We start from the raw sequence: 20257 nt of genomic DNA on the forward strand, positions 1-20257 counted from the left end.
CATCAAAGGGTAGCTAAACACACCCAGATAAGAGTCCTAATTATCTTTATCTGCATATGATTTGTCTCCTTTACTCTAAACGAAATGGAATTTAGAATTTTTCACCCAGTGTGCATTGCCTATTTTGTTCCTTTTGTGTTCCTTTTGTGGGCGGCCAATAAGTTGTCGCACTTTAGTGCATTATAAGTAAGAAATAGGCATAAAAAGTAAAGCTGGTCTATAATTACATGCTTTGTAGTGTTTTATATATTGCATGACCTGTAGTACTTCTACAACATGGTAAAGGCACAGGGTTTCAGGGTTTCATCAAAGATTAAAGGTAAAGAGAGAACGATATAATGTTTGTAACATGTATTAAAAAGGGGTGTAACAATACGCAAAAGTCGTGGTTCAATACGTGCTCCAGTTTTAAATTTAGGGTTCAGTGCAGTAAAAAGAAAGAAAAAGATATTTTTATATATATACTATATATATATATATATATATATATATATATATATATATATATATATATATACATTGAAACAATACTTACTAACTAACTTTAAATACAAGAGTTTAACATTTAATCAAGCAGCACATACGTTCTTAACTGAGTTTTTTATTTCCTGTTTACAGACTGGTGTCAAATGGCTGCCTACAGCATCAGAAATAAACAATGAAATTTCTTACCCTTAAATGAGTACTATATGTACAGGTATTTGAGTGTTTGTGGTACAAATACTACAAATAGTGACAGTAAATACCAGTACATGAGGGGCTTATGATTTTTATTGATATGATTTAGCAATATCACACGAGAAAGCATGCTGTTGTTCCGGATATAGCACTGCTGTGATGCCGACATAGGTACAAGCTTGAAGATATTTTTTACTGAAAGTAAAACTGTCTGTTTTTAAATGTGACGTATTAAATGTGTCACATTTAAAAACATATCGTAAAACATCCTTGTGATGTTACTGACCATTATCACTTCTCATCGATTGCTTCTTGTCCAATCAAGTTGTTTGGTTGGAACTTACTGTTTGCCTAATCTTAAACATTAGGGAAATATATCTTTACAAAACATGGCTGCATGGAACTACATTTGAAGGTGATGCTTACTGTAAGCAATGTTAATGAAACATTAACGGTTCATGTACTTAACGCAGTGTTTTACTTTATACACAAGAAGATAAACTTATTCCTTCTATTTTAAACTTATCATTACAAAAAATCCTTAGACCTTCTAAGAACCTTAGATAACTGCACCCAGAGTATGTTTAATTCTCAAGCCAAGGCTCTGGCAGTCTCATTTAATTTGCCTGTTGATGAGTATTCATATAAATGTTATATCCATTTTCAAGTGCTTGGTAATATTTTGTATGTACATGAGAAATTAACAAATGTGCTTTTTAAAATGGGAGATTGCATGAAGCTGGAAATAGTTAGACTAGAAGTGTGAAAAGTGGCATAGAAATGCTAAGAAAAACATTTAATAAATTGTCACATAAATAGCATTTTTTTTTGTCTCGCAACTTAAAGGGATGTGATGCTCAAGGTTAAGGCCCATGAGCTGCAGGGTGGAGAGAGTTGAGCAAAACTGTATGTTAAATTGGAATCTTAACAGTCTGAGACCTGTTGTAAATATTTAATAAGCAATTCGCCTCCTCAGTGCTATTATTGTGCCTGTTTTTATTTAAAACATGGCTAAGGATTTAAAGTACCTATATTTTACTATTTCTTTCTTTCTAAAACTACTGTTTTAGTTTGAAAATTAATAGATACACTTTGGAGAATTTAACTTTCAAACTAAAACACTCTGATATAAGGCATTTTTAAACTTCAGCCTCCCTCAGTTTTATACCTTAGCTATATTCAATAGCTTTACAACTGAATTAAATATGAGTAATTAAGTGTCGACCATTACTTATTTTAGGTTTCTCAGTTAAAAACCAAGCACGACCTTTAAAAAACACAAACTTCAAATACAAGAGATCAACATTTAATTTAAAATGAAATTAAACAAAGAGCTACCTTTTTCTACATTCGCTAAGTTTGGAGAAAAAAGCAGATCAGTGGCTTTTTTCAGTAGCATTGGGAATGAGTCTGCATAAAAGCGCTTTTTTTGTTGCACCACTCAGAAGCGTGTGCATTCAGCACAGAATCGGTTATGTGCAAGGCTGATCATGGATGATCAAGCTGTAAAAAGACAAATCCAGTCTCATCGACTGGGACATTTCTATTATAAATGTAATAAATCATTTAAAAGTCGATTTTGTAGTCAGTGTGGTGCTACATGAATTGGTACACAAAAAATCGTGATTCATAACTAAATCGATTTTTCCCTGTCTAACCTTTAGCGTGTGTAAGTAAATGAGCTACTGTTGAGACAGAGCAGAAGAACAGCAGATCTGAGTAACAAGCAGGGAGCAGGGCTCTCGTTATATGAGGTCACTATCTAATTGGCTTGTTTACAAAAAAAAAAACAGGGAATGTTTTTTCCCCTTACTGAGTTTTTTTTTGTAAATTTTACATAATAGCCTTCTTTTGAAAACTGTGACTAAACAAATATTTGTTTCTTGAGTAAGTTTGTCTCTTATTGTTCCTCCAACTCTATTTTGCTTGTATATCTATATAAAATTTAGAGCTGTGCTCAGACCAAGTTGAAAAGAATTAGCTCCATACTCCCACCACCATGCTTTATCAACGCCCAGTTTGACTTGAACGCCCCTTGAAAACCTGGTGCATCAATAATCCTTTTAAAACTTTGATTAGTCACAATGCCCTCTGGAGACAAAACAATAGAAACTTTAAGGCGTCAACTACCAAAAAATGATTAAACGCGATAAGCCTAAAGGATCTTATTGAGGCGATCATCAGAAAAGCTCAGGTTTGCAGTGCACACTTAATAATCAGGTAAGGCTAAATACAGTTTATACATGCCTAACGTTCTTTCATGCTACCTAAAAGGAATCATAAATGGGGAACTAATAGGAATAATCATGATTTCTCTTGTAATTTTATACGCCTGAGTGGTGATGTGTATCGTACCACAGCTGCTCTGCTACTTAACGTTATGTTGGGTAATGATAAGAGTGGGTTAGCATTTACTATTTAAACTCAGGTTTGTAGCCAAAGATTTGCCTAAAGAGAAACACAAGGGTGTATAAATCTTTAGATAACTATAATGATGTCCCGAAGGATCATATACAAGACTTGACATACAAACAGATGAGTAACAGGCCTCTTTAGTATAGATACTTAGCTTCTCTATCAGAGAGGTGTGTACAGTGTCTGTCCATTCCATGGTAGCTAATCCTGACACATTCTTCCATCAACTGATTGAGTTTGTATGGGTCAGTAAATCCCATCCCACAGGTTAATGTTAACTTCAATTGGTGTTAAAATACAAGCGAAAAAACATGCCAGCTAGCGCTAGTGAACATACTGCTCAGTAAAAATTTTGCCTCCAGCTCACGGAAAAAGCCACCTATACAGACTTCAATTACAGTGATACAATCACATGGTTACAAAAAAAGAGTCCATTTCCTAGAACAGCACAGGACAAGGACAATAATTTCAATGTTCATTTTTTTTTTTTATTCTGACTTAATTGATTGAAAGTGGATTTGAATATCAAGAGTATACTGACTTTTTAGAAATAGTGCAATTTAAACAAATTAAAACTGAACATGTTGCTGTTATCCTGACACAAAGCTTTCTATTATTTATTCATTAATACCATCTTCTCTTCTGGCCCGTCTCTGAAAGAAATATTTTTTTCAGCTGAATTAGTTTGCAGGTGCTCCTGTCTTATCTAAGGGAGCTGTCAACCAAAAGAATTTCAGCCTTGTTTTGCCAGAGTCTGGAATGACATGCATACACACACTTGAATACTTTAACGCTTACATGCTGGATGCTTCAATAATTATAGTAGATGTCGTTTTTTTATAGTACACAGGTTGTGAGTAGAAACAGGTTTTTTTTTTATCTATGCTTCTGATGCTATAGGGTGTGGCAATTAAAAATAGTAGATAGTGTAAAAGTTGACATTAAATCATGATATTCTTTACATGAGATTGATAAATTAGAAAAATTAAGTTATATTTCTCCTATAACAGAAGCTCTAAGGGGCATGCAGACAAAAAATAAAAAAATTATGAATGAAATTAATAAAAACTTGAATAATTACCAAAATTTGGTTAAGAACTGTAGAATGCATTATTAAAACCTGAAAAGTTAATGGTAAACTGTCATGTGGAAGATGTGTAAAATGTGGAAGAGAACTGAAGGAATTGGTACTAAACAGCAATGGAGCCTTAAGAAAAACACTAATCAGGGAAATGGTTTAATTTGCTAGGGAGCACAAAGAAAAACTCTATAGATATGATAACCTGGTCATTCAGTAAATTGGGTCAACATTGCTAAGACTAGACCTGACCAACTGAAGCAACCCCAGATCCTAACACTCCCCCCCTCTCCTTTTTTCTGATTCAAGTGCAACCCTGTCCTTCCAGGGTTCAATAATGTGTTAAAGAGTTCTTAACTACTTTCACATCTCCTTAGTTGTTTGCTTGATGGAGCCCAATAATTTGACCCTTCTGAAACGGTGGGTGACTTTTTTGGACAGGCAGTCTGTTTTTCACTAAAAGGATGGGAGTTTTCTAAAGTGTCAGTTGAAATAAGATGCTAGAAAAGAAAGTGGAGGAAAATAAAAATAAAAAAGTCATCTGATATAAGTGTGCAAGTGAGGCCTTGTGCCCGACAGCTACCATTTCAGTAAGGTTAATAGGAATTTGTCACACTTTGATAGATCTGTATTCTCTGACTCCTGTATCGCCTGGAAGAAAACAAGCGACCACAAAATTTCCTAAATTTGTTCATTTTATTTCTCCACATAATAAGGAATGAGATCCGCTGGAAACAGTAGTTCAATTTCAGAGAAATAACAGTTTACACCACTTCTCTCTACTACTATATTCTCAAAATAGTCACATCTATATTCCTTTCACAAAGCAGTGTGCTCCTTTTATTAATGCGTTCCCACTACAGTAGCTGCGTACATGCATCATGACAATGTGTAGATTCTCGTCACATGCACAGCATTATGGGAAATACAGAATAATCTTGTCAGGCTGCATATACTGTAGGGTCTGCCATGGGATAACACTGTTACTCATTTTTTCATTGTTATAAACAATAAAGAGCAAAAGTGAAGCTACACTACATTTCTAATACAATCGGAACACAGTATTATAATTTATTATAGACTTTGGTCTAAGTGTATTTTATTTAATTACTCATTTAATCATTATTTAATTTAACCAAATTAGTACACACATCTTTAATCTGTTTTGAAGTAGGAATAAGTCAAATAGTTAGGCAGAATAACAAACTGGTCTGTTTTTAGGTTATGTGCTTACCAGGCACTTTATTAGGAAAACTTGTATTTCTGCCTATTCATGCAATTATCATTTATGAGTAAAGCCCTGGAGATACAGATCAGCAGAATGTATTGTTCATGACAATCAAAACCAGTTGAAAAAAAAATCATTCACTTTGACTGTGGCATGATTATTGGTGCCAGATGTGCTGGAATGGTGCTTGGAATTTTCACACACACACAACATTTTCTTTTTCACAGATTAATGCGGAAAAAAAAGAGAGAGTGGCAGTTCTGTGGGTGGGAATGCCTTGTTGATGACCGTTGAAGATGCCAGACTTTTCAAGGGGAGAGGAGGTTTATTAGTGAGTTAACTGTATTTTTTATTAGACTGTGTGAGACTAATGAGTGTGATTGATATAGTGTGATCTAAATGTACATGACAGTGAATCGCTGTCATTGAAAAATGAGATCGTATTTATTGGGTAAAAACATAAAAAACATTATCTGATCATAGTGTGTCTCAGTTGGCAAATACAACCTCATACGAACAACATATAACTTTTTTCATCTTGCCATTATGTATTTAATTAAAATGAAACAAAAAAACATGTGAGCCATACTAAATACCCCCTTTACTTTCTTCGACAGGATTTAAGAGGGTATGTTGCTCCCATGTGCTGCTAATCATTAGGCCTTGATTAATTCACCAGCAGTTTTGCAAACCTTTATAAAAGCTAAAGTTTTTGGCGGTAAGCTGGTCTGGAGTGTGTGTGAACACAATGCCAAGAGGTAAAGACATAAGCAGTGATCTCAGAAAAGCAATTGTTACTGCACATCGATCAAAAACTAAGCAAAAAAAAATCCACTGAGTGGCTGTTCTATGAGTGGAAAGCATCGTTGAGAAAGGCCAGACTCCTTCAAGGAGACAAAAAGTCTATTACAAATCCAATAACCACTCTTTACAAAGGTAATGAACAAAAAAAATTTCAGAATACACAACGGAAGAAGACCATCAAGCCACATCAAAGTGTGCTTTCACCTCTCACTAAAAGCTTAAACTCACTCTCAACCAGGTTGTAGCATTCATCTCTCCTTCCTTTCTTTTTCCTATATTTTTTACAGACAAATTATATTTAAAGATCAAGAAATTCCACTGTTAAACAATATTTCTTTAGAAGTTGTATAAATGCTTAATGTTTCCAAATAATTATGTTAAGAAATTGCAATCTCAATATTGACCAAAAATATGTTTTGGTTTGTTTGTTTTTTGCCATAATTGATCAGCCCTACAAACTATTCTAGCGATCTGACCTCTTATCGTTTCCCTTATTAAGCCATTTCTGTTTACCCGACTGCTGCTTACTGTTTTTTTGCACCATCTGTGTGAACTCCATAGATTGTTTTGCATGAACACCACACTGTCGGGAATCATCAGCCATGTCAAAGTCACATTTTTCTTCCTTCTAATGTTAACATAAAATATGTTATGATTTTATGCATGCCACCTAATCAACCAACTGAATGAATTAATAGGACTACAGGTGTTTCAATGAAAGTGGCCATTAAGTGTAAGCTCATTACGTAGGGAATGAAATACTGATCTTATCACACCTACTTTTTTTTCCAATATAATCCAATTGTGACATTAATGACACTAATTAATGACATCAACTTTTTTTCTTCACCTGAAAAGCACACACTGCTGCAGAGAACAGTCCTGCATAAAGAAGCTGAAGTTTGCAGTTTGTGATTTCACTTACTGTATATATCCAGATTTCTGAAAACCAGCTTTGTGACAATGTTTACTGACAGTACTAAAAAAAAAGACTCACTTACTTACTCATTCTCTATAGCGCTTATTATTGGAAGTATGTAGCCTGTCCCAAAGGATCCACAGCAGTAGGTGGGATGCACCCTTGATGGGGTGCCAATTTACTGCATGGCACAAACAGGCACAAATTCACACACTCACTCACACACTATGAGCAATTTGGAACCACCACTTAGCCTACCTTGCGTGTCTTTGGACTGTGAGTCCACCAGCATGCTGCCTGAATAAAATGTAATTGAATTATAAAAAAGTCATGCTTTGATTAGTTTATTAAATGTTATTATACATATAAGATCCAATCTACAGCATCGTAAACATTTAAAATAATGGTTTGGTAACTTTAAACTTATAAATATCAGCTGTAAGATACAATCTGTTCCTTTTTCCATTTGCCGTTGGCATCTCCTCTTCCTTTTTTAGGATCACTAGCTATACATTATGCAAGCCCCAACCATCTGTCTGTTGTGCGGATTATTATATCTTGCACAGATTTTCTCAGGAGCAGATCGTGTCCTCATGCTAGTGGCGATGGAGAGATGGATGACTTGTGCAGTGGCATCGTTTTGTTCATCTTTACACTGCTGAGATTGAGAGTCTCTTAGGCTGGTCATCTTCCCTTGACGCAGACAGCTTTCTGTGGCTTTTCACTAGAAACCATGCGAGTTTCAAAAAAAGTATTTGTATTAAATGGAGGTTTTACAGAATTAATTGTTGTGAGAAATTTAACGGATAAATTTGTTTAGCATCTTGTGGTAACCTCAGGCTGTTACACACTTGCATCCCCGCTTGTAGCTTATTTGAAGAGTCAGGTCTCTGCGATTCCTTCCCCTCCCGCCATTTTTATTTTCACAGAGCTCTGTCACAAATCTGACTGCTGTTGTTTTAAAACTTTTTCAGTAAACCGACTGTTCAACAGCATGAACTGTCGTTTGTTCAACTGTTAACATGCTTGACTATTGGTTAAGAAAAATGTGTGCAACTATAATATAATTCTTGTGGGATGTGGAGCTTCCTAAAGGCATTAATACTAAGTACAGTAATTAATGAATACTCTTTATAGTCTTGATTTGTGTGTGAGTTTGTGTTGTGCATGAAGGAAAGAAGAAATAAGGTTAGAGAGTGAACTGGGTCGACACTCAATACATGTATGAAGAGTCAATTTAAAAGCCCTTAAAGCTTAAGAGGGGATTTGGACCATCTGAGATAGCACTCTCCAAATCACTTCAAATAGTCATGGGAAGAAAGCTAATGTACGTTAATGTAATCCTGTTTAAAGCAGCCTTCTCCCCATGTTTTTCTTTTGTAATCAGAGCACCATCTGCCAGAGCTTAATGTTAACCTACAAAGACTGGAAACAAATCACATTCTCTTCTGCGATCCCTTTCTGACCCACCTGACCCTCTTATCTTTTACTTTCCTAGAACTGAGAGATTATTAATTCCATAGTTTTTGGAACAATACAGTCTATTGAGTCTGAAATAAGCTGGGAATTCGTCAGTCATGCCTGATGAGCCTGAAGGCCCTGGTGGCTATGCGGCTCTCCGATGTGTTGCTGCCACTTTCGCTCACACAAGATTAGCGTTTATTTTAAGAGAGACCTCAGAACAAGGCTGCTTGTCTCTCCAATTGCTTTATCTCTAAGACTCTTGTGTGCTGGAGACAAGTGAGAGAGGAGGTTATTTTGGCACACTGTGGGTCTCTGGTTAATGAGAGTGGACTCCTGTTGACAGTCAGGTCTTGTGCTTTCATCCAGGCAATTGGTAAAAAGCCTCTTGATTCCTTTAGGCACTTTAGGATAGAATTATTAAACATACCCTTTTATGCAGGTTGGAAATTAAGACTAATTAAAAGCTAGTTCACAGACATTTGAATGCTGCAGTTAGTTTTTTAATTTGAACAAGGTTTTAATCCATACCTGCCATGTCAAAGCAAATACATTTATAGGAATCCATTAGAATTGAACAAACACACTGTGCGGATTCTTTGTATCCCAGTGAATCATGCCTGGGCAATTTGTCTAGTTGTGTCACTATTCTTCATTGAGCAATTACTTTAGCTTGTTCCATAGACATGGCTGTACATAGACGTGGCTGCAGATTGCTGGATAAGAAAAAAAAATGTCGATAGTGCATGCACAGTGCATACAATGTGGCTATTTCACTGACATGGTCACAGCATATCAGGTCTATTAGTGTGGTAAATAAAGAAACACAAGCACTCTTTCTGGGTTCCACGCTCAAGATTCCTGGCCGTTAACATGTAGCCTAAAAATTACAATAAAGCCACATTGTACAAGCCAGAGTGTGGTTATACTAAATATCAGCATGACTGTGACACAGTAGCAGGTCCAACTCTGCTTTCATACAACAGCTTCTTGAGCAAGATATTAATATTCAGTAAGCGACAGTTCACACACATATGACTAAATGTTCTGTTTATTTGTGCTCCACCAGCTGAAATTAGACTCAGAGAAGCTACACTCACTCTATAGCACGCTGCCTAGCTCTTTAGGTAGTGCACTTTTGGAGTCAAAAGTTAAATTCCTGGAAAATGGTTGAAAAGTCTTGCCCTAATGATGTCACTTATTCTGTAATAGTAACAGTTTGAAACTTGGAGGTGGATTTTGACATGGCTGACTCCACAGAACGAAACAACCGAATCTTAGCAAATATAAGCACACATAGAAAGCTGCACAACCATTTAAGTTCAAGTTCAAGTTCAAGTAGGCTTTATTGTCATTACAACCATATACAGTTAGTACACAGTGAAACGAAACAACGTTCCTCCAGGACCAAGGTGCTACATGCAACATAAATCTACAACATAAATTAACAGAGACACTAAACTAGCTAACCAAGAGGCCTAGTTAGCTGGCTAGCAGAGACAGGACAGAGAGACCTAACATAAATTACAACATAAATTAACAAAAAACTAACTAGCTAAGTATAACATCTAAACATATAACATTAAATATGCATCGGGACTAGAATCAGTTGTTATTATTTGAACTTTTTAATGTCAATTCGATTTATTGAATCAACGGCTCAGTTTTTTATTCAAGAACGATTTAGACTTTTACATTTATATAGGTAAACTTGCTGCTGTTAAATGGTCTAAAATTAAATGGTCTAAATTGCTGGTGTTAAATGGTCTAAAACACACAGTAAAAGGGGAAACGTTAGGAACATCCTCTGTAGCCGTAAACTATTGCAGATTCCAAGGTCAGTATGCAACAGTAAACAACAGACTTTGCCAAGGTCTAGAAGGAGACAGAAACTGTAACCCTCAACTAATAGGAGAACGTTTTGGATCAGAAAAGGCCTTCTTGAGAAAAGTTTTGACCAGAGCTATGTTTGGAAGTGTAAACCTTTTAAGGGTTCCAACAGGACATTGACCTTAAACACATCAAATTTTTTTGGGGACACAATTTTAATACCACTAAACATAATTTATTTGTTTTTTAAAAAGATTTTTTTTAAACTGTTAAAAACTTAAGGGAACATGGATGTGGTCAGTGCAAATATATGCATAAATGCTCAAAATAATGGTTACAATTTTGTCGTTTTAAGGTTGTATTTACAATATTGTGTTCAGGTCCATAATTTACTGAGATCTCAACATTAAAGTCATTATAACTTTTAAAAATAACATTTTCCCAATAGAGGACATTATCGCAACATCCTTGCACTAAAAGTACAGTATTTAAAATACTGTGTTAGGATCCCTTTTTATTCTCGCTTTTGGTCTTCAGTTTTTGTTCTATGAACTATACTGACATGGCCTGACTGGGATCTGACCCATGCCGGGACTTGTGGATGACGATTATTGCAGGACCCAAAATGTAGCTTTTTTTTATACCATATATACCATAAAAGTATATATTTATTATATATTTTTTATATTTTTATATATTTATTCATATATATACTACGGCAACTCAGCTGATTTATTTTATGATCTTTAACTGCTTGTGTAATTTAAATGCTCCAATTTGCCTCCATCGCAGGTGATTCCCAGAGAGTGGAGATGCCAAAGAAAGACATAGAAGCCATCAAGGGCCAAATGGTGGTTCTGGAGGCCTGGTACACGCCCACATCCGTCATCGAGAAAAATACAGTTATCTGGAACTTCAAGGCTAGAGAGTACAAAAATGTGAGTGACAAGTGCTGGCAGCAAAAGTACACTGATTTCACCGCCTAATTATTAGTTCAGCATTGTCTCTAATAGTTTGTGTATTTTTGGTGCAGCCACAGATGTTTTGCATTTTAAAATAGGTCCAGTAACGTCATTTGAGGACTTACTATAAGAACGTTCCACTGTGTATGCTCAAATCCAGGGACATCTGACTCATGGACAAATCATTATTTTGAACCGACTCTTTTGAATTAATTAGTTAGCCTGTTTCACAAGGCAACGCTACTGTTATAACCAGTAAATCTGTAGCACAAAATGTTGCATTAAGTTAGGACTTTTTTCTCAGAATTTCAGTTTAAAGTGTTAGTTATGGAAAAAACAATGAGCACTGTTTTTATTTATTGCTTTTAAATTGTCATACACAACTAACTATTTAGCATTATATCTAAGGAAAGTAAAGCTCCAGCGTCTTCAGGTCCATTCTGAGTTTCTGTATATGTGTTCCCCATGTCCTCATAGGTTTCCTCCAGGTTCCCTGATTTTGTTCCTTATTTTAAAAACATGCCAGGTGCTTCAGCTAAAATAAACTGCTTCAATTTTTGATTAAAAGTGTGGAAATGTTTGTGCATGGTGTCCTAAGATGGACTGGTGCCCCATTCAGTGTTTTTGGATGAGGCTCAATGGATTCACCTCAATCCTGACCAGGAGGGGTGGATGTTTTAATAAAGTGAGGATGAAATTTACCTCAGTAGTGTGCTTTTTAATGGTTTCTTATATATTGGTTTTTACAGAGCTTATGGATTCTTATGGATCTCAACTCATCAGCTAGGCCGCCAGTTAAAAACACATAATTCCTGGTTGATTTGTTGTGTTGAAAGTGTAAGATAGGGTTAAATTCTCACTGTTTTGTATGTGGTGGGTTTAATTATGTGTTGAAGTACCCAAGAGTTAACAGCAGACGCAAATCATGCCTACAGTGCATGTACATGCACTACAAGAAATGTTGTACTTAGCTTTTATTAAGATAACTACTATTTATACATTAAACAGTGACTAGGAAGTGGCATGTTGGGATTAGGTCGGGCTGTAATTACCATATAGTAGTAATTAAAAACCTGACAAAGTCCTTAAAAACCTTAATAAACCTTTTGGTTCTGTTGATTTGTGGCGTAAGGGTTTTAATGTAGTGGAACACGCAATTATGATTATAAAAGTACGCTGATTTTACCATCTAATTATTAGTTCAGCAGTGTCTAATAGTTTGTGTATTTTTAGTGCGGCCTCAGATATTTTTGCGTTTTAGTTGAGATGCACGATTTAAGCAGCTGTTCTGTGAGACATGTTTGATATGTGTGACTTCAGTGGATATATAGCTGATCCAAAATGTCACTGCGCTTACAGCAGTGTATTTAGCTGTTTAGCTCGCATGATGAAACCAGTGTGATGAAAAATTTACCCTGGCAGGTGTTCTCTCATGCAGAAGAATGAAAACAGGCAGTAGATGTGAGTTAGAGAATGAATGATTATTTTGCAATACTTCTGCATTTGAATGAAGTTAATCCTGTTCCATAAATAAAATCAAAACGCTAAATAGAAGTGAAATTATGAGAAGTTATGTTCCAGTTGGATTAAGTGCCTAAAATGCATTTCAGTTGGCCTGGTCTGTCTAGAGCGCCATCTAGCTGGGATGCAAATATAAAAATATAAATATTTTTATTGGGATTAGTTAATATGTTCACGGCTGAAATAACAAAGCTGAGCTTGTTTTAAGACAAAACTTAATCTTTATTCAATCTACTTTTTCGATTTCTCATAAGTGATTCACACTCTGATTACCGAACAGTGAGTGTACAACATAGCGTGAACAAGGTATAAGATAGTCAACCTTACAAAAGATTATTTCTTCGTATTATTAGGTTAGGCAGAGAGTTCCGCCTAATTTTTTCAATAAACTGTTTTCCCGTCAACAACAGGGACTTCAGCTAGTAAAAAATATAGCAAATGCTACTGAATACTTACAATACTATAAGAAGCTCAGTAAATGTAGCACTATCTGCTTTATGTATATTGGATAAACTGTATATTGTGGTAAATTTATTAAACATGTATTTACTTTAATATGCCAAATGAAATAAACTGTCACTACACATTCTATAGTGATAACCAATAGGAACACATCCTTGACCAGTATTAGCCTTGTCTCCCTGCTGGATGGTTGATAGCCACAAATCTCTTTCCTTTTCTGTTAGTGAAAAACTGATAAAACTGTCTTTCAGGTTTTTGACCTTGTGTGTTGCTTCAAAAGCTGCCCGGCATTGTAAAACATCAGACAGATTGTCAGACAAAATGGTGGCTGGTTTGGTTTTACACTGACATTGCATGACATTGCTATAGTCCTATAGGTGTGCAAAAAAATATGATGTAGATTAAATTGAAGAATTGTCTGTTTTAACCCCTCAGCACCGGTATACTAATCACTGGCCTGATCATCTGTGATCTGCACCTGTTTCTCATTGGTTTATCCCTTAAGTTAGACATTTTTTATGCTTGAATGACTAATTGGTCACTCTGTGGCTTAACAAACAAAAACATTCCTCTGAAACTGGTCATGTACAGGTACTGGACTAAAAATGAGAGCCAGAAAATTCCTTCAGGAAGCGTAAAGAACAATTCCCCCAGACTACATAAAAATAAAATAAAATAAAAAATACAAAGTCTGACAAGCAACATATGAAAAAATCAAGGCTGGCTCAAGTCTTTTGCACAGTAGTGCACATCATTAGTCAGTTGCAGTACTAGACAAAATGACACACCTTCTTCTTCAGTACTTTTTGTTTTGTAATTTATTGTTTTACATTTAAGAAAAATACTGGGTGTTTTAGAACTATAAAATAACACATATGGGATTAAATAAATTAAGTAACAACCACATTCAGTTGTTATGTTAAGACATAGGCATCAGCTGTCAGCTGGAATAGTTCTTGCACAAACAGTATTGTCAAGTGCAATTGTAAAAACCCATCAAGCCCCATGATGAAACCATGGTGAAGATCAGCACAGGAAAGCAAGACAAAAACTTACTGCAGAGTAGTTCATTTAATGTTACCAGCCTCAAAAATCGCCAATTAACGGCACCTCATATTTTGGATGTTTTTAGCATTGAAATAAAAATCAAGGACCAGGGACTTGGAAGGTGTAACTTTTTGACTGGGAGTGTAAAGTTTAGTCTGGTACATACTACAGTAAAATTAAAAACTTAAAAAAATGCTAGAATGGTAATATAAAATCGGTTAAATGCATGATCTAATAACCAATAATGACTTGCATAAAGAAATGGTAAAAGGGTTGTTTTGTCCTGCGGCAGTTCAGGCATTTGAGGTGCTGGGTTGCTGATCAGCAGGTCTGGTGTTTAAGCACGCCACATGACTAATTATAAGTCCTTAGGACAAACCTTTAAAACTTTATACAACCCCCAACTCAACCCTGGCTACAAAATAGCATGGTTTAGACCGAAAGGGGCAGGAGGGAGGGAGGTGGGGTTGTCCCCAAAATTACTGATTTGTTTTTGTGCTATTGCAGATCATCACCTATTCTTCAGGAGAGATCGGGATTGGAAGTTCTGAATTCAGAAAACGTGTTGGCTTCGCTGTGTCCATGCCCTCCACCAACCTCTCCATCTACATTAACAACACTCAGGAGTCTGACTCGGGGAATTATCTCTGCAACGTCATCATTCCTGGAGCACCAACTCTCTCTGGGGAGCTGAACCTTGACGTTAAAGGTGAGTGCATTGAAAAACTTGAAAAAAGATTTCGTATTGTTAGCCTTAATTGCTTTAGTATTGCTGATTCACAGTTTGCTTCTGCATAAATGCTGCATCAGTTGAACCTTTTCACACACTATTGTGGTACAGTAGGTGCTAAGGATCATTAAAGTTATGGATGCGCACAGGTGATCTGAAACTTTTCACTTTTAACTACACAGAATTGTCCCAAATTAAACTTCTTAACTTGATAGGTGCTGTGGCAGTAGGTTCAGTGGTCATGCCATGAAATACACGCTCCTCAATTATTCTGTCCAGAAAGAAGGGTGTGCCCAAAGTTGTGTCAAAGTAGTAACAGTGCAACCAAATGCAAATAGTGCAAAAGGTGTTTTTTATATATACTTTGTTTAAATATTCTTCATTTAAAAGAATCTTTGTTTTATTTTATTTTTTTCCATAAGATTGTCCACAGATTCCCTGAATCCATGCATTGCTACTTCCAATTACGAGGGGCATTTAAGTAAAAACTGATTTTTCCCTATAGTTTTATTGATTTAAGTTTTAGTTGATTTTTGACATTTACAGAAGACTTCAAGCATAGTATGGTGAAATGACTCTTAGTCGCAGTGAAATATTTAAATAGTGCAAACATTTTAAAGAAGGCAGTATGTCTGAGAATGATGATCCCAGTCAAGGTGGCTTAGAGTCCACTGAAATCGCTCCCTTGGAAATTCACCTATGGAATACCTGATCCTTGAAAATCAACAGATAACTTGTCGCCAACTTAAAAAAAAAAACTGATCTGTCTCTGGGAACTGTACACACAATCATTCACGAATACAACTTGCACATTACAGGAGAAAAGCCAGGGCCAGGTGTAGCTCAGTGGTCAAGGCATTGGACTACGGTTCGGAAGATCCCAGGTTCAAACCCCACAACCACCAAGTTGCCACCGTTGGGCCCTTGAGCAAGGCCCTCAACTGCTCAGATGTGTAATGACATAAAAATGTAAGTTGCTCTGAATAAGAGCAACTTACATTTGCTCTTATTTATCTGCCAAATACCTAAATGTAAAAGCTGGGATGGGACATCTCCAATACAGTTCACATGTTTGGGGCATTAAAGGAGTTCCTGGGAGGCTAGGGTTTCAGGCATAAAGCAGGCAGTCCAATCATGACTCTGGTCTATTAAGCAAACTTTCTACCTTAATAGTATCCAAGCACTAGTGAAAGGGAAAAATCTAGAAAATTAGAAGTTTTTTTCTCTCATAACTCTCTTCTGTTATTCTGCACAATTAAAAGTCACATTTGGTTAATCATGATTGATCACATTTGATAAACTTGGGCTTTGTGGATTATCTCTGCATTTCTAGTTCCTCCAACCCCTCCAGTGTGCTCTATTACCGGTGATCCTGTGTTAAGGGGAAACGTGACTCTGAGCTGCAAGTCCAGCTATGGCAAACCTGTTCCTCAGTACAAGTGGACCAAGGCTGCTCCTGTCTCCGAGATCTACTTCCCTCCAATGCAGAGTGAGTGCATTAACTGCCGTACATCAGAGTCAATATCAGATTTCTTATTCAGCATGTACATTTACAGGTCTTAAGAATATTCCTTGGTGTTTGGGCACAACATGGTATAGTCAACATATACATCTCCGACAACGCAACACATGATCTTTAATCATCTTTGTACAAATATTGCAGCTTGACCAATTTAATTGTTTAATTGATTGATTTAGTTGATTTTACAAAATTTGGCGGAAAAAAATTGGATTTCCATTTAGGCAGGGTGAAGGCTAACTATAGACTATATAAAAAGAACTGGAGAAACTGTCTGTGACATCATCCATGGGTTTCGTGAAGAAATGTTTTGAAGCTCAACTATGGGAGCTCTGGCCGTTGCCATCCTGGCAGGCATACTGTAGCATACAGCTAGTGGTTTGATACGTGCATCGTAGCTGTCACTTACATCAGCCATTTAAGTATAAATAACTTTATGACATAATACAATTTTATTGATAAATTAAATAAAACCCTGTACACCTGTCATAAATGGGAAATCTAGCCATGGAAGCCGAGAAATCTTTTTTAACTCCTCCTAGTCGGAGGTTGGACAGGCGGGACAGCCTGGTACTGTTCTCAGACAAGGTAGCTGGAAAGTACTGAAGTCCAAATAATGAGAACTCATATGTGCTTGAAAGAAAATCAGCTCTATATAAAAATGGGACCTCTTATTCGTATCCTGCAGGAAATCAGTCAAGCCTTTTGACATTATAATCACAGTTCTCATAACATTTCTTTAAGACAGCTGACGTAGAATATTGATACGTCAAACAAACAGCACATTCTTTATTTCCTTGTCTGTCCCACACTTATCAATACATAGGCAACCTCTCATTGCTTTCATTTTTTCACTGCTCTCCCAGAGGGGAGGTCATGCCCTCAGCCTGTGCTAGTGCTCGGGTACATGGGTAAGAAATTAGACAATTAGTTCAAATAGATTCATAACATGAGGTGATATATTCACCTACCACTTTATAAGGAACATTCAAATCAAACATCATCAGAATGCAGGAAAATGTGAAGCTTCTTATCTCCCACATACTGTACAAGTGTTTATACAAAAAAACATATTTATATTTGAATATTTATTTAATATTTTTTTATTTATTTATATAACAGTTAATGAGGTTTAGTTAACACAAAGTACACTTTGTGGAGTTACCGACTATATACTGACACTGAGACACTGTCACATAAATTGTCTTAATTCCTGTATCAGATCACAAGAGTTGGCATGATGTTAACACTTTTAACAGGGGTATGAAAACTAATGAAGTGAAATGCCTGAGTTCTAGACTAAATAACAAGTTAAAATCATGAAAAATTAAATTACTATTAAAATGTATAGGTTTTACTATGGATTCTGGCGTTTTGTTTTTTTATTTCTCTGAAAATGTATCTTTTGAAAATTTCTTTCAAAAGTGAAGATATTTTGAAACTCAGTTTTACAAAAAATTGCGATGTACTAATACAGGACTAGTCCTGAAATCACATTTTTTTCTGTTATGATGTTTGATGCAAACTTTAAGTGAAGTGCATAAATTATATCTGCATGAGACTATGCATTGCGCTGCTTCCACATGACTGGTTAATTGAATAATTGCATGAACAAACATATAAACTGGAGCTCCAAATAAAGTGGTATATAAGAATTTATGACCTAAAGAAGGATTTTTACTTAGCTAATGTAGTAGAGCACCTCCAGTTCAGTGTTTAGATCCTTGTCCAATCTACGAAAATAAGTCAAAAATTATCTGCACTCTGGCTATAAAATGTATTTGAGTAAACTTTAATAAAAAACAAATAAATAATTATTCGACGTAATTGCTTTTCAGGAGACCAGACAGGTGAAAGTCCAATGGAGCCAGATCAGGACTATAGGGTGGATGCTTTAACACTTTAAAAAGTTTTTGTTTTGAGTCTTGACAGAAAGTGTTTTGTGTAGGAATAGATAGAGAAGTTCAAGGAAGGTTGCGACAAAGCACTTTTTCCATACTGTGTACAAAGTATTTTATTAATAACGGCATCAGGTAAACCCTCAGACCACAAAAAAATGAATTACTGCAACTGCACTGCAGTGACTGGGGAGACAGTAGCCTTGAACAAAAAGTGACTAATAAGACAACCAACAGAAGTTACAATATACCCAGAATGTGGATAATTTTTAACTTACCCTTGTACACTAATATGCGTCTTGAAAATGTATATTTAGCATACGGAAATTATGAGATTGATTCCTGGGTCATCCCATGACCATCTGTACCTGGGAACCTAGAAAGGTGGCATACCCATCCTTTCACATCAATCATCGTGTCACTAGCCAATCTTAGGCATTTGTAATCAAGAGGAAGGGCCGAATAGCAGTCAGATGATGAGCAGCAGGTTGAAAAGATGCGGTCAGCCTGTATTGTGTGTCTCAGCATCATGGATCACAAATTTCCTAGTTGGTAGTTGTTGTCTGATGTGAGAGTGCCCTAATAGAGAGACTGGTAGAAATTCGGTACGACCCTTAAGACCTCCCTACTCATTCCAGTCAATGATGAATGTACTGTATGTTAGTGTTAATCCCATAACCCTGGTACCTTGGTCTTAATGCACTTCTTCTTAGTATTGTAGCACTACACAGATCTACAGATCACATTTTACTCGTCCTTTTAATCAATTATTTTTATAAATTTAATACATAAAAATACAGAGTATAATGTTTAGTATGTCTAAATGGCGATATCTTTTAGATGAAAGGCAGGGCACCCTGAAGCTGACAAACTTGACCAAAAGCATGTCAGGAAAATATGTGTGCAAGGCCAGCAACACAGCCGGAAGCGACAGCTGCCACATCAACTTGGAAGTCTCTACCCGTAAGTACTAACTCAAGAGTCAGGCAGCATCTTGTGTAATTACATCTGCTAGGTGAGACAAATTTGCTGTGTATATTCCCCTGCAGCCAGCAATATCTGGTTTATAGCAGGAGCCACTGTGGGTTCAGGTTTTGGGATCATGGCCCTCGTCCTGTTTTTGGTCCTGATCTTCAGGAGGGAATGTGACATAGAAGAGGAAATGGCCAATGAAATCAAGTGAGCAACATTTTTTTTTTTTTTTATTAAAGAGGTTCCTCCAGTCTGTTTCAGTAGTGGTGTGGGAGTTAATAAAATGTTTTTTAACCCACATGTTCTGTGTACTACTTACCAGTGGAACAGAAATTGCAAGTTACACTCCATCCATGATGCATGACCCAAGAGAGTACAACTGATGGCGTGCTCTCTCTCTCCCCTATCAGTTATAGTAACTTTAAACAATATAGTCAAATCTGTAAGCTTGTGAGCTGAGCTTATGATGGTCGAGAACTCTTTTGTTAAATGTGAACCCTCATGACATACTGTACAAATCCGATCTGACTAAGAAATCAGAAAGGAACAACATGTGAACAGCAATAATCCTTACACTCCCTGGTGACCGGATGATAGAGCTAGCTGTCGGGTCACTACTGAGCAACAACAACCTAGAGTGAAAAATATTGTGAATCTATTTTTGTCTTAATTGCACAGAAGGCTAATACATGAATGAGAGAAAGACAATATAAAACGGAAATAGATGAAAATG

General features: G+C 36.2%; 1 protein-coding gene across 2 annotated transcripts in view; it reads left to right on the forward strand.

The window, feature by feature from the left end:
* Positions 1 to 20257, forward strand: part of LOC128532832 (endothelial cell-selective adhesion molecule-like) — a 38886-nt gene that overhangs the window by 16646 nt on the left and 1983 nt on the right. Inside the window, exons 2-7 of one of the 2 annotated variants that reach the window (XM_053506932.1) lie at positions 11206 to 11351; positions 14913 to 15114; positions 16469 to 16624; positions 17521 to 17565; positions 19393 to 19515; positions 19602 to 19731. In XM_053506932.1, the coding sequence (XP_053362907.1) occupies positions 11206 to 11351; positions 14913 to 15114; positions 16469 to 16624; positions 17521 to 17565; positions 19393 to 19515; positions 19602 to 19731 (802 nt within the window). The remainder of the gene's footprint in view (positions 1 to 11205; positions 11352 to 14912; positions 15115 to 16468; positions 16625 to 17520; positions 17566 to 19392; positions 19516 to 19601; positions 19732 to 20257) is intronic. The other variant, XM_053506933.1, reaches the window with a different exon arrangement.

The sequence above is a fragment of the Clarias gariepinus genome, chromosome 11 (assembly GCF_024256425.1).
Source record: "Clarias gariepinus isolate MV-2021 ecotype Netherlands chromosome 11, CGAR_prim_01v2, whole genome shotgun sequence".
In the NCBI taxonomy this organism is placed as follows: Eukaryota; Metazoa; Chordata; class Actinopteri; order Siluriformes; family Clariidae; genus Clarias; species Clarias gariepinus.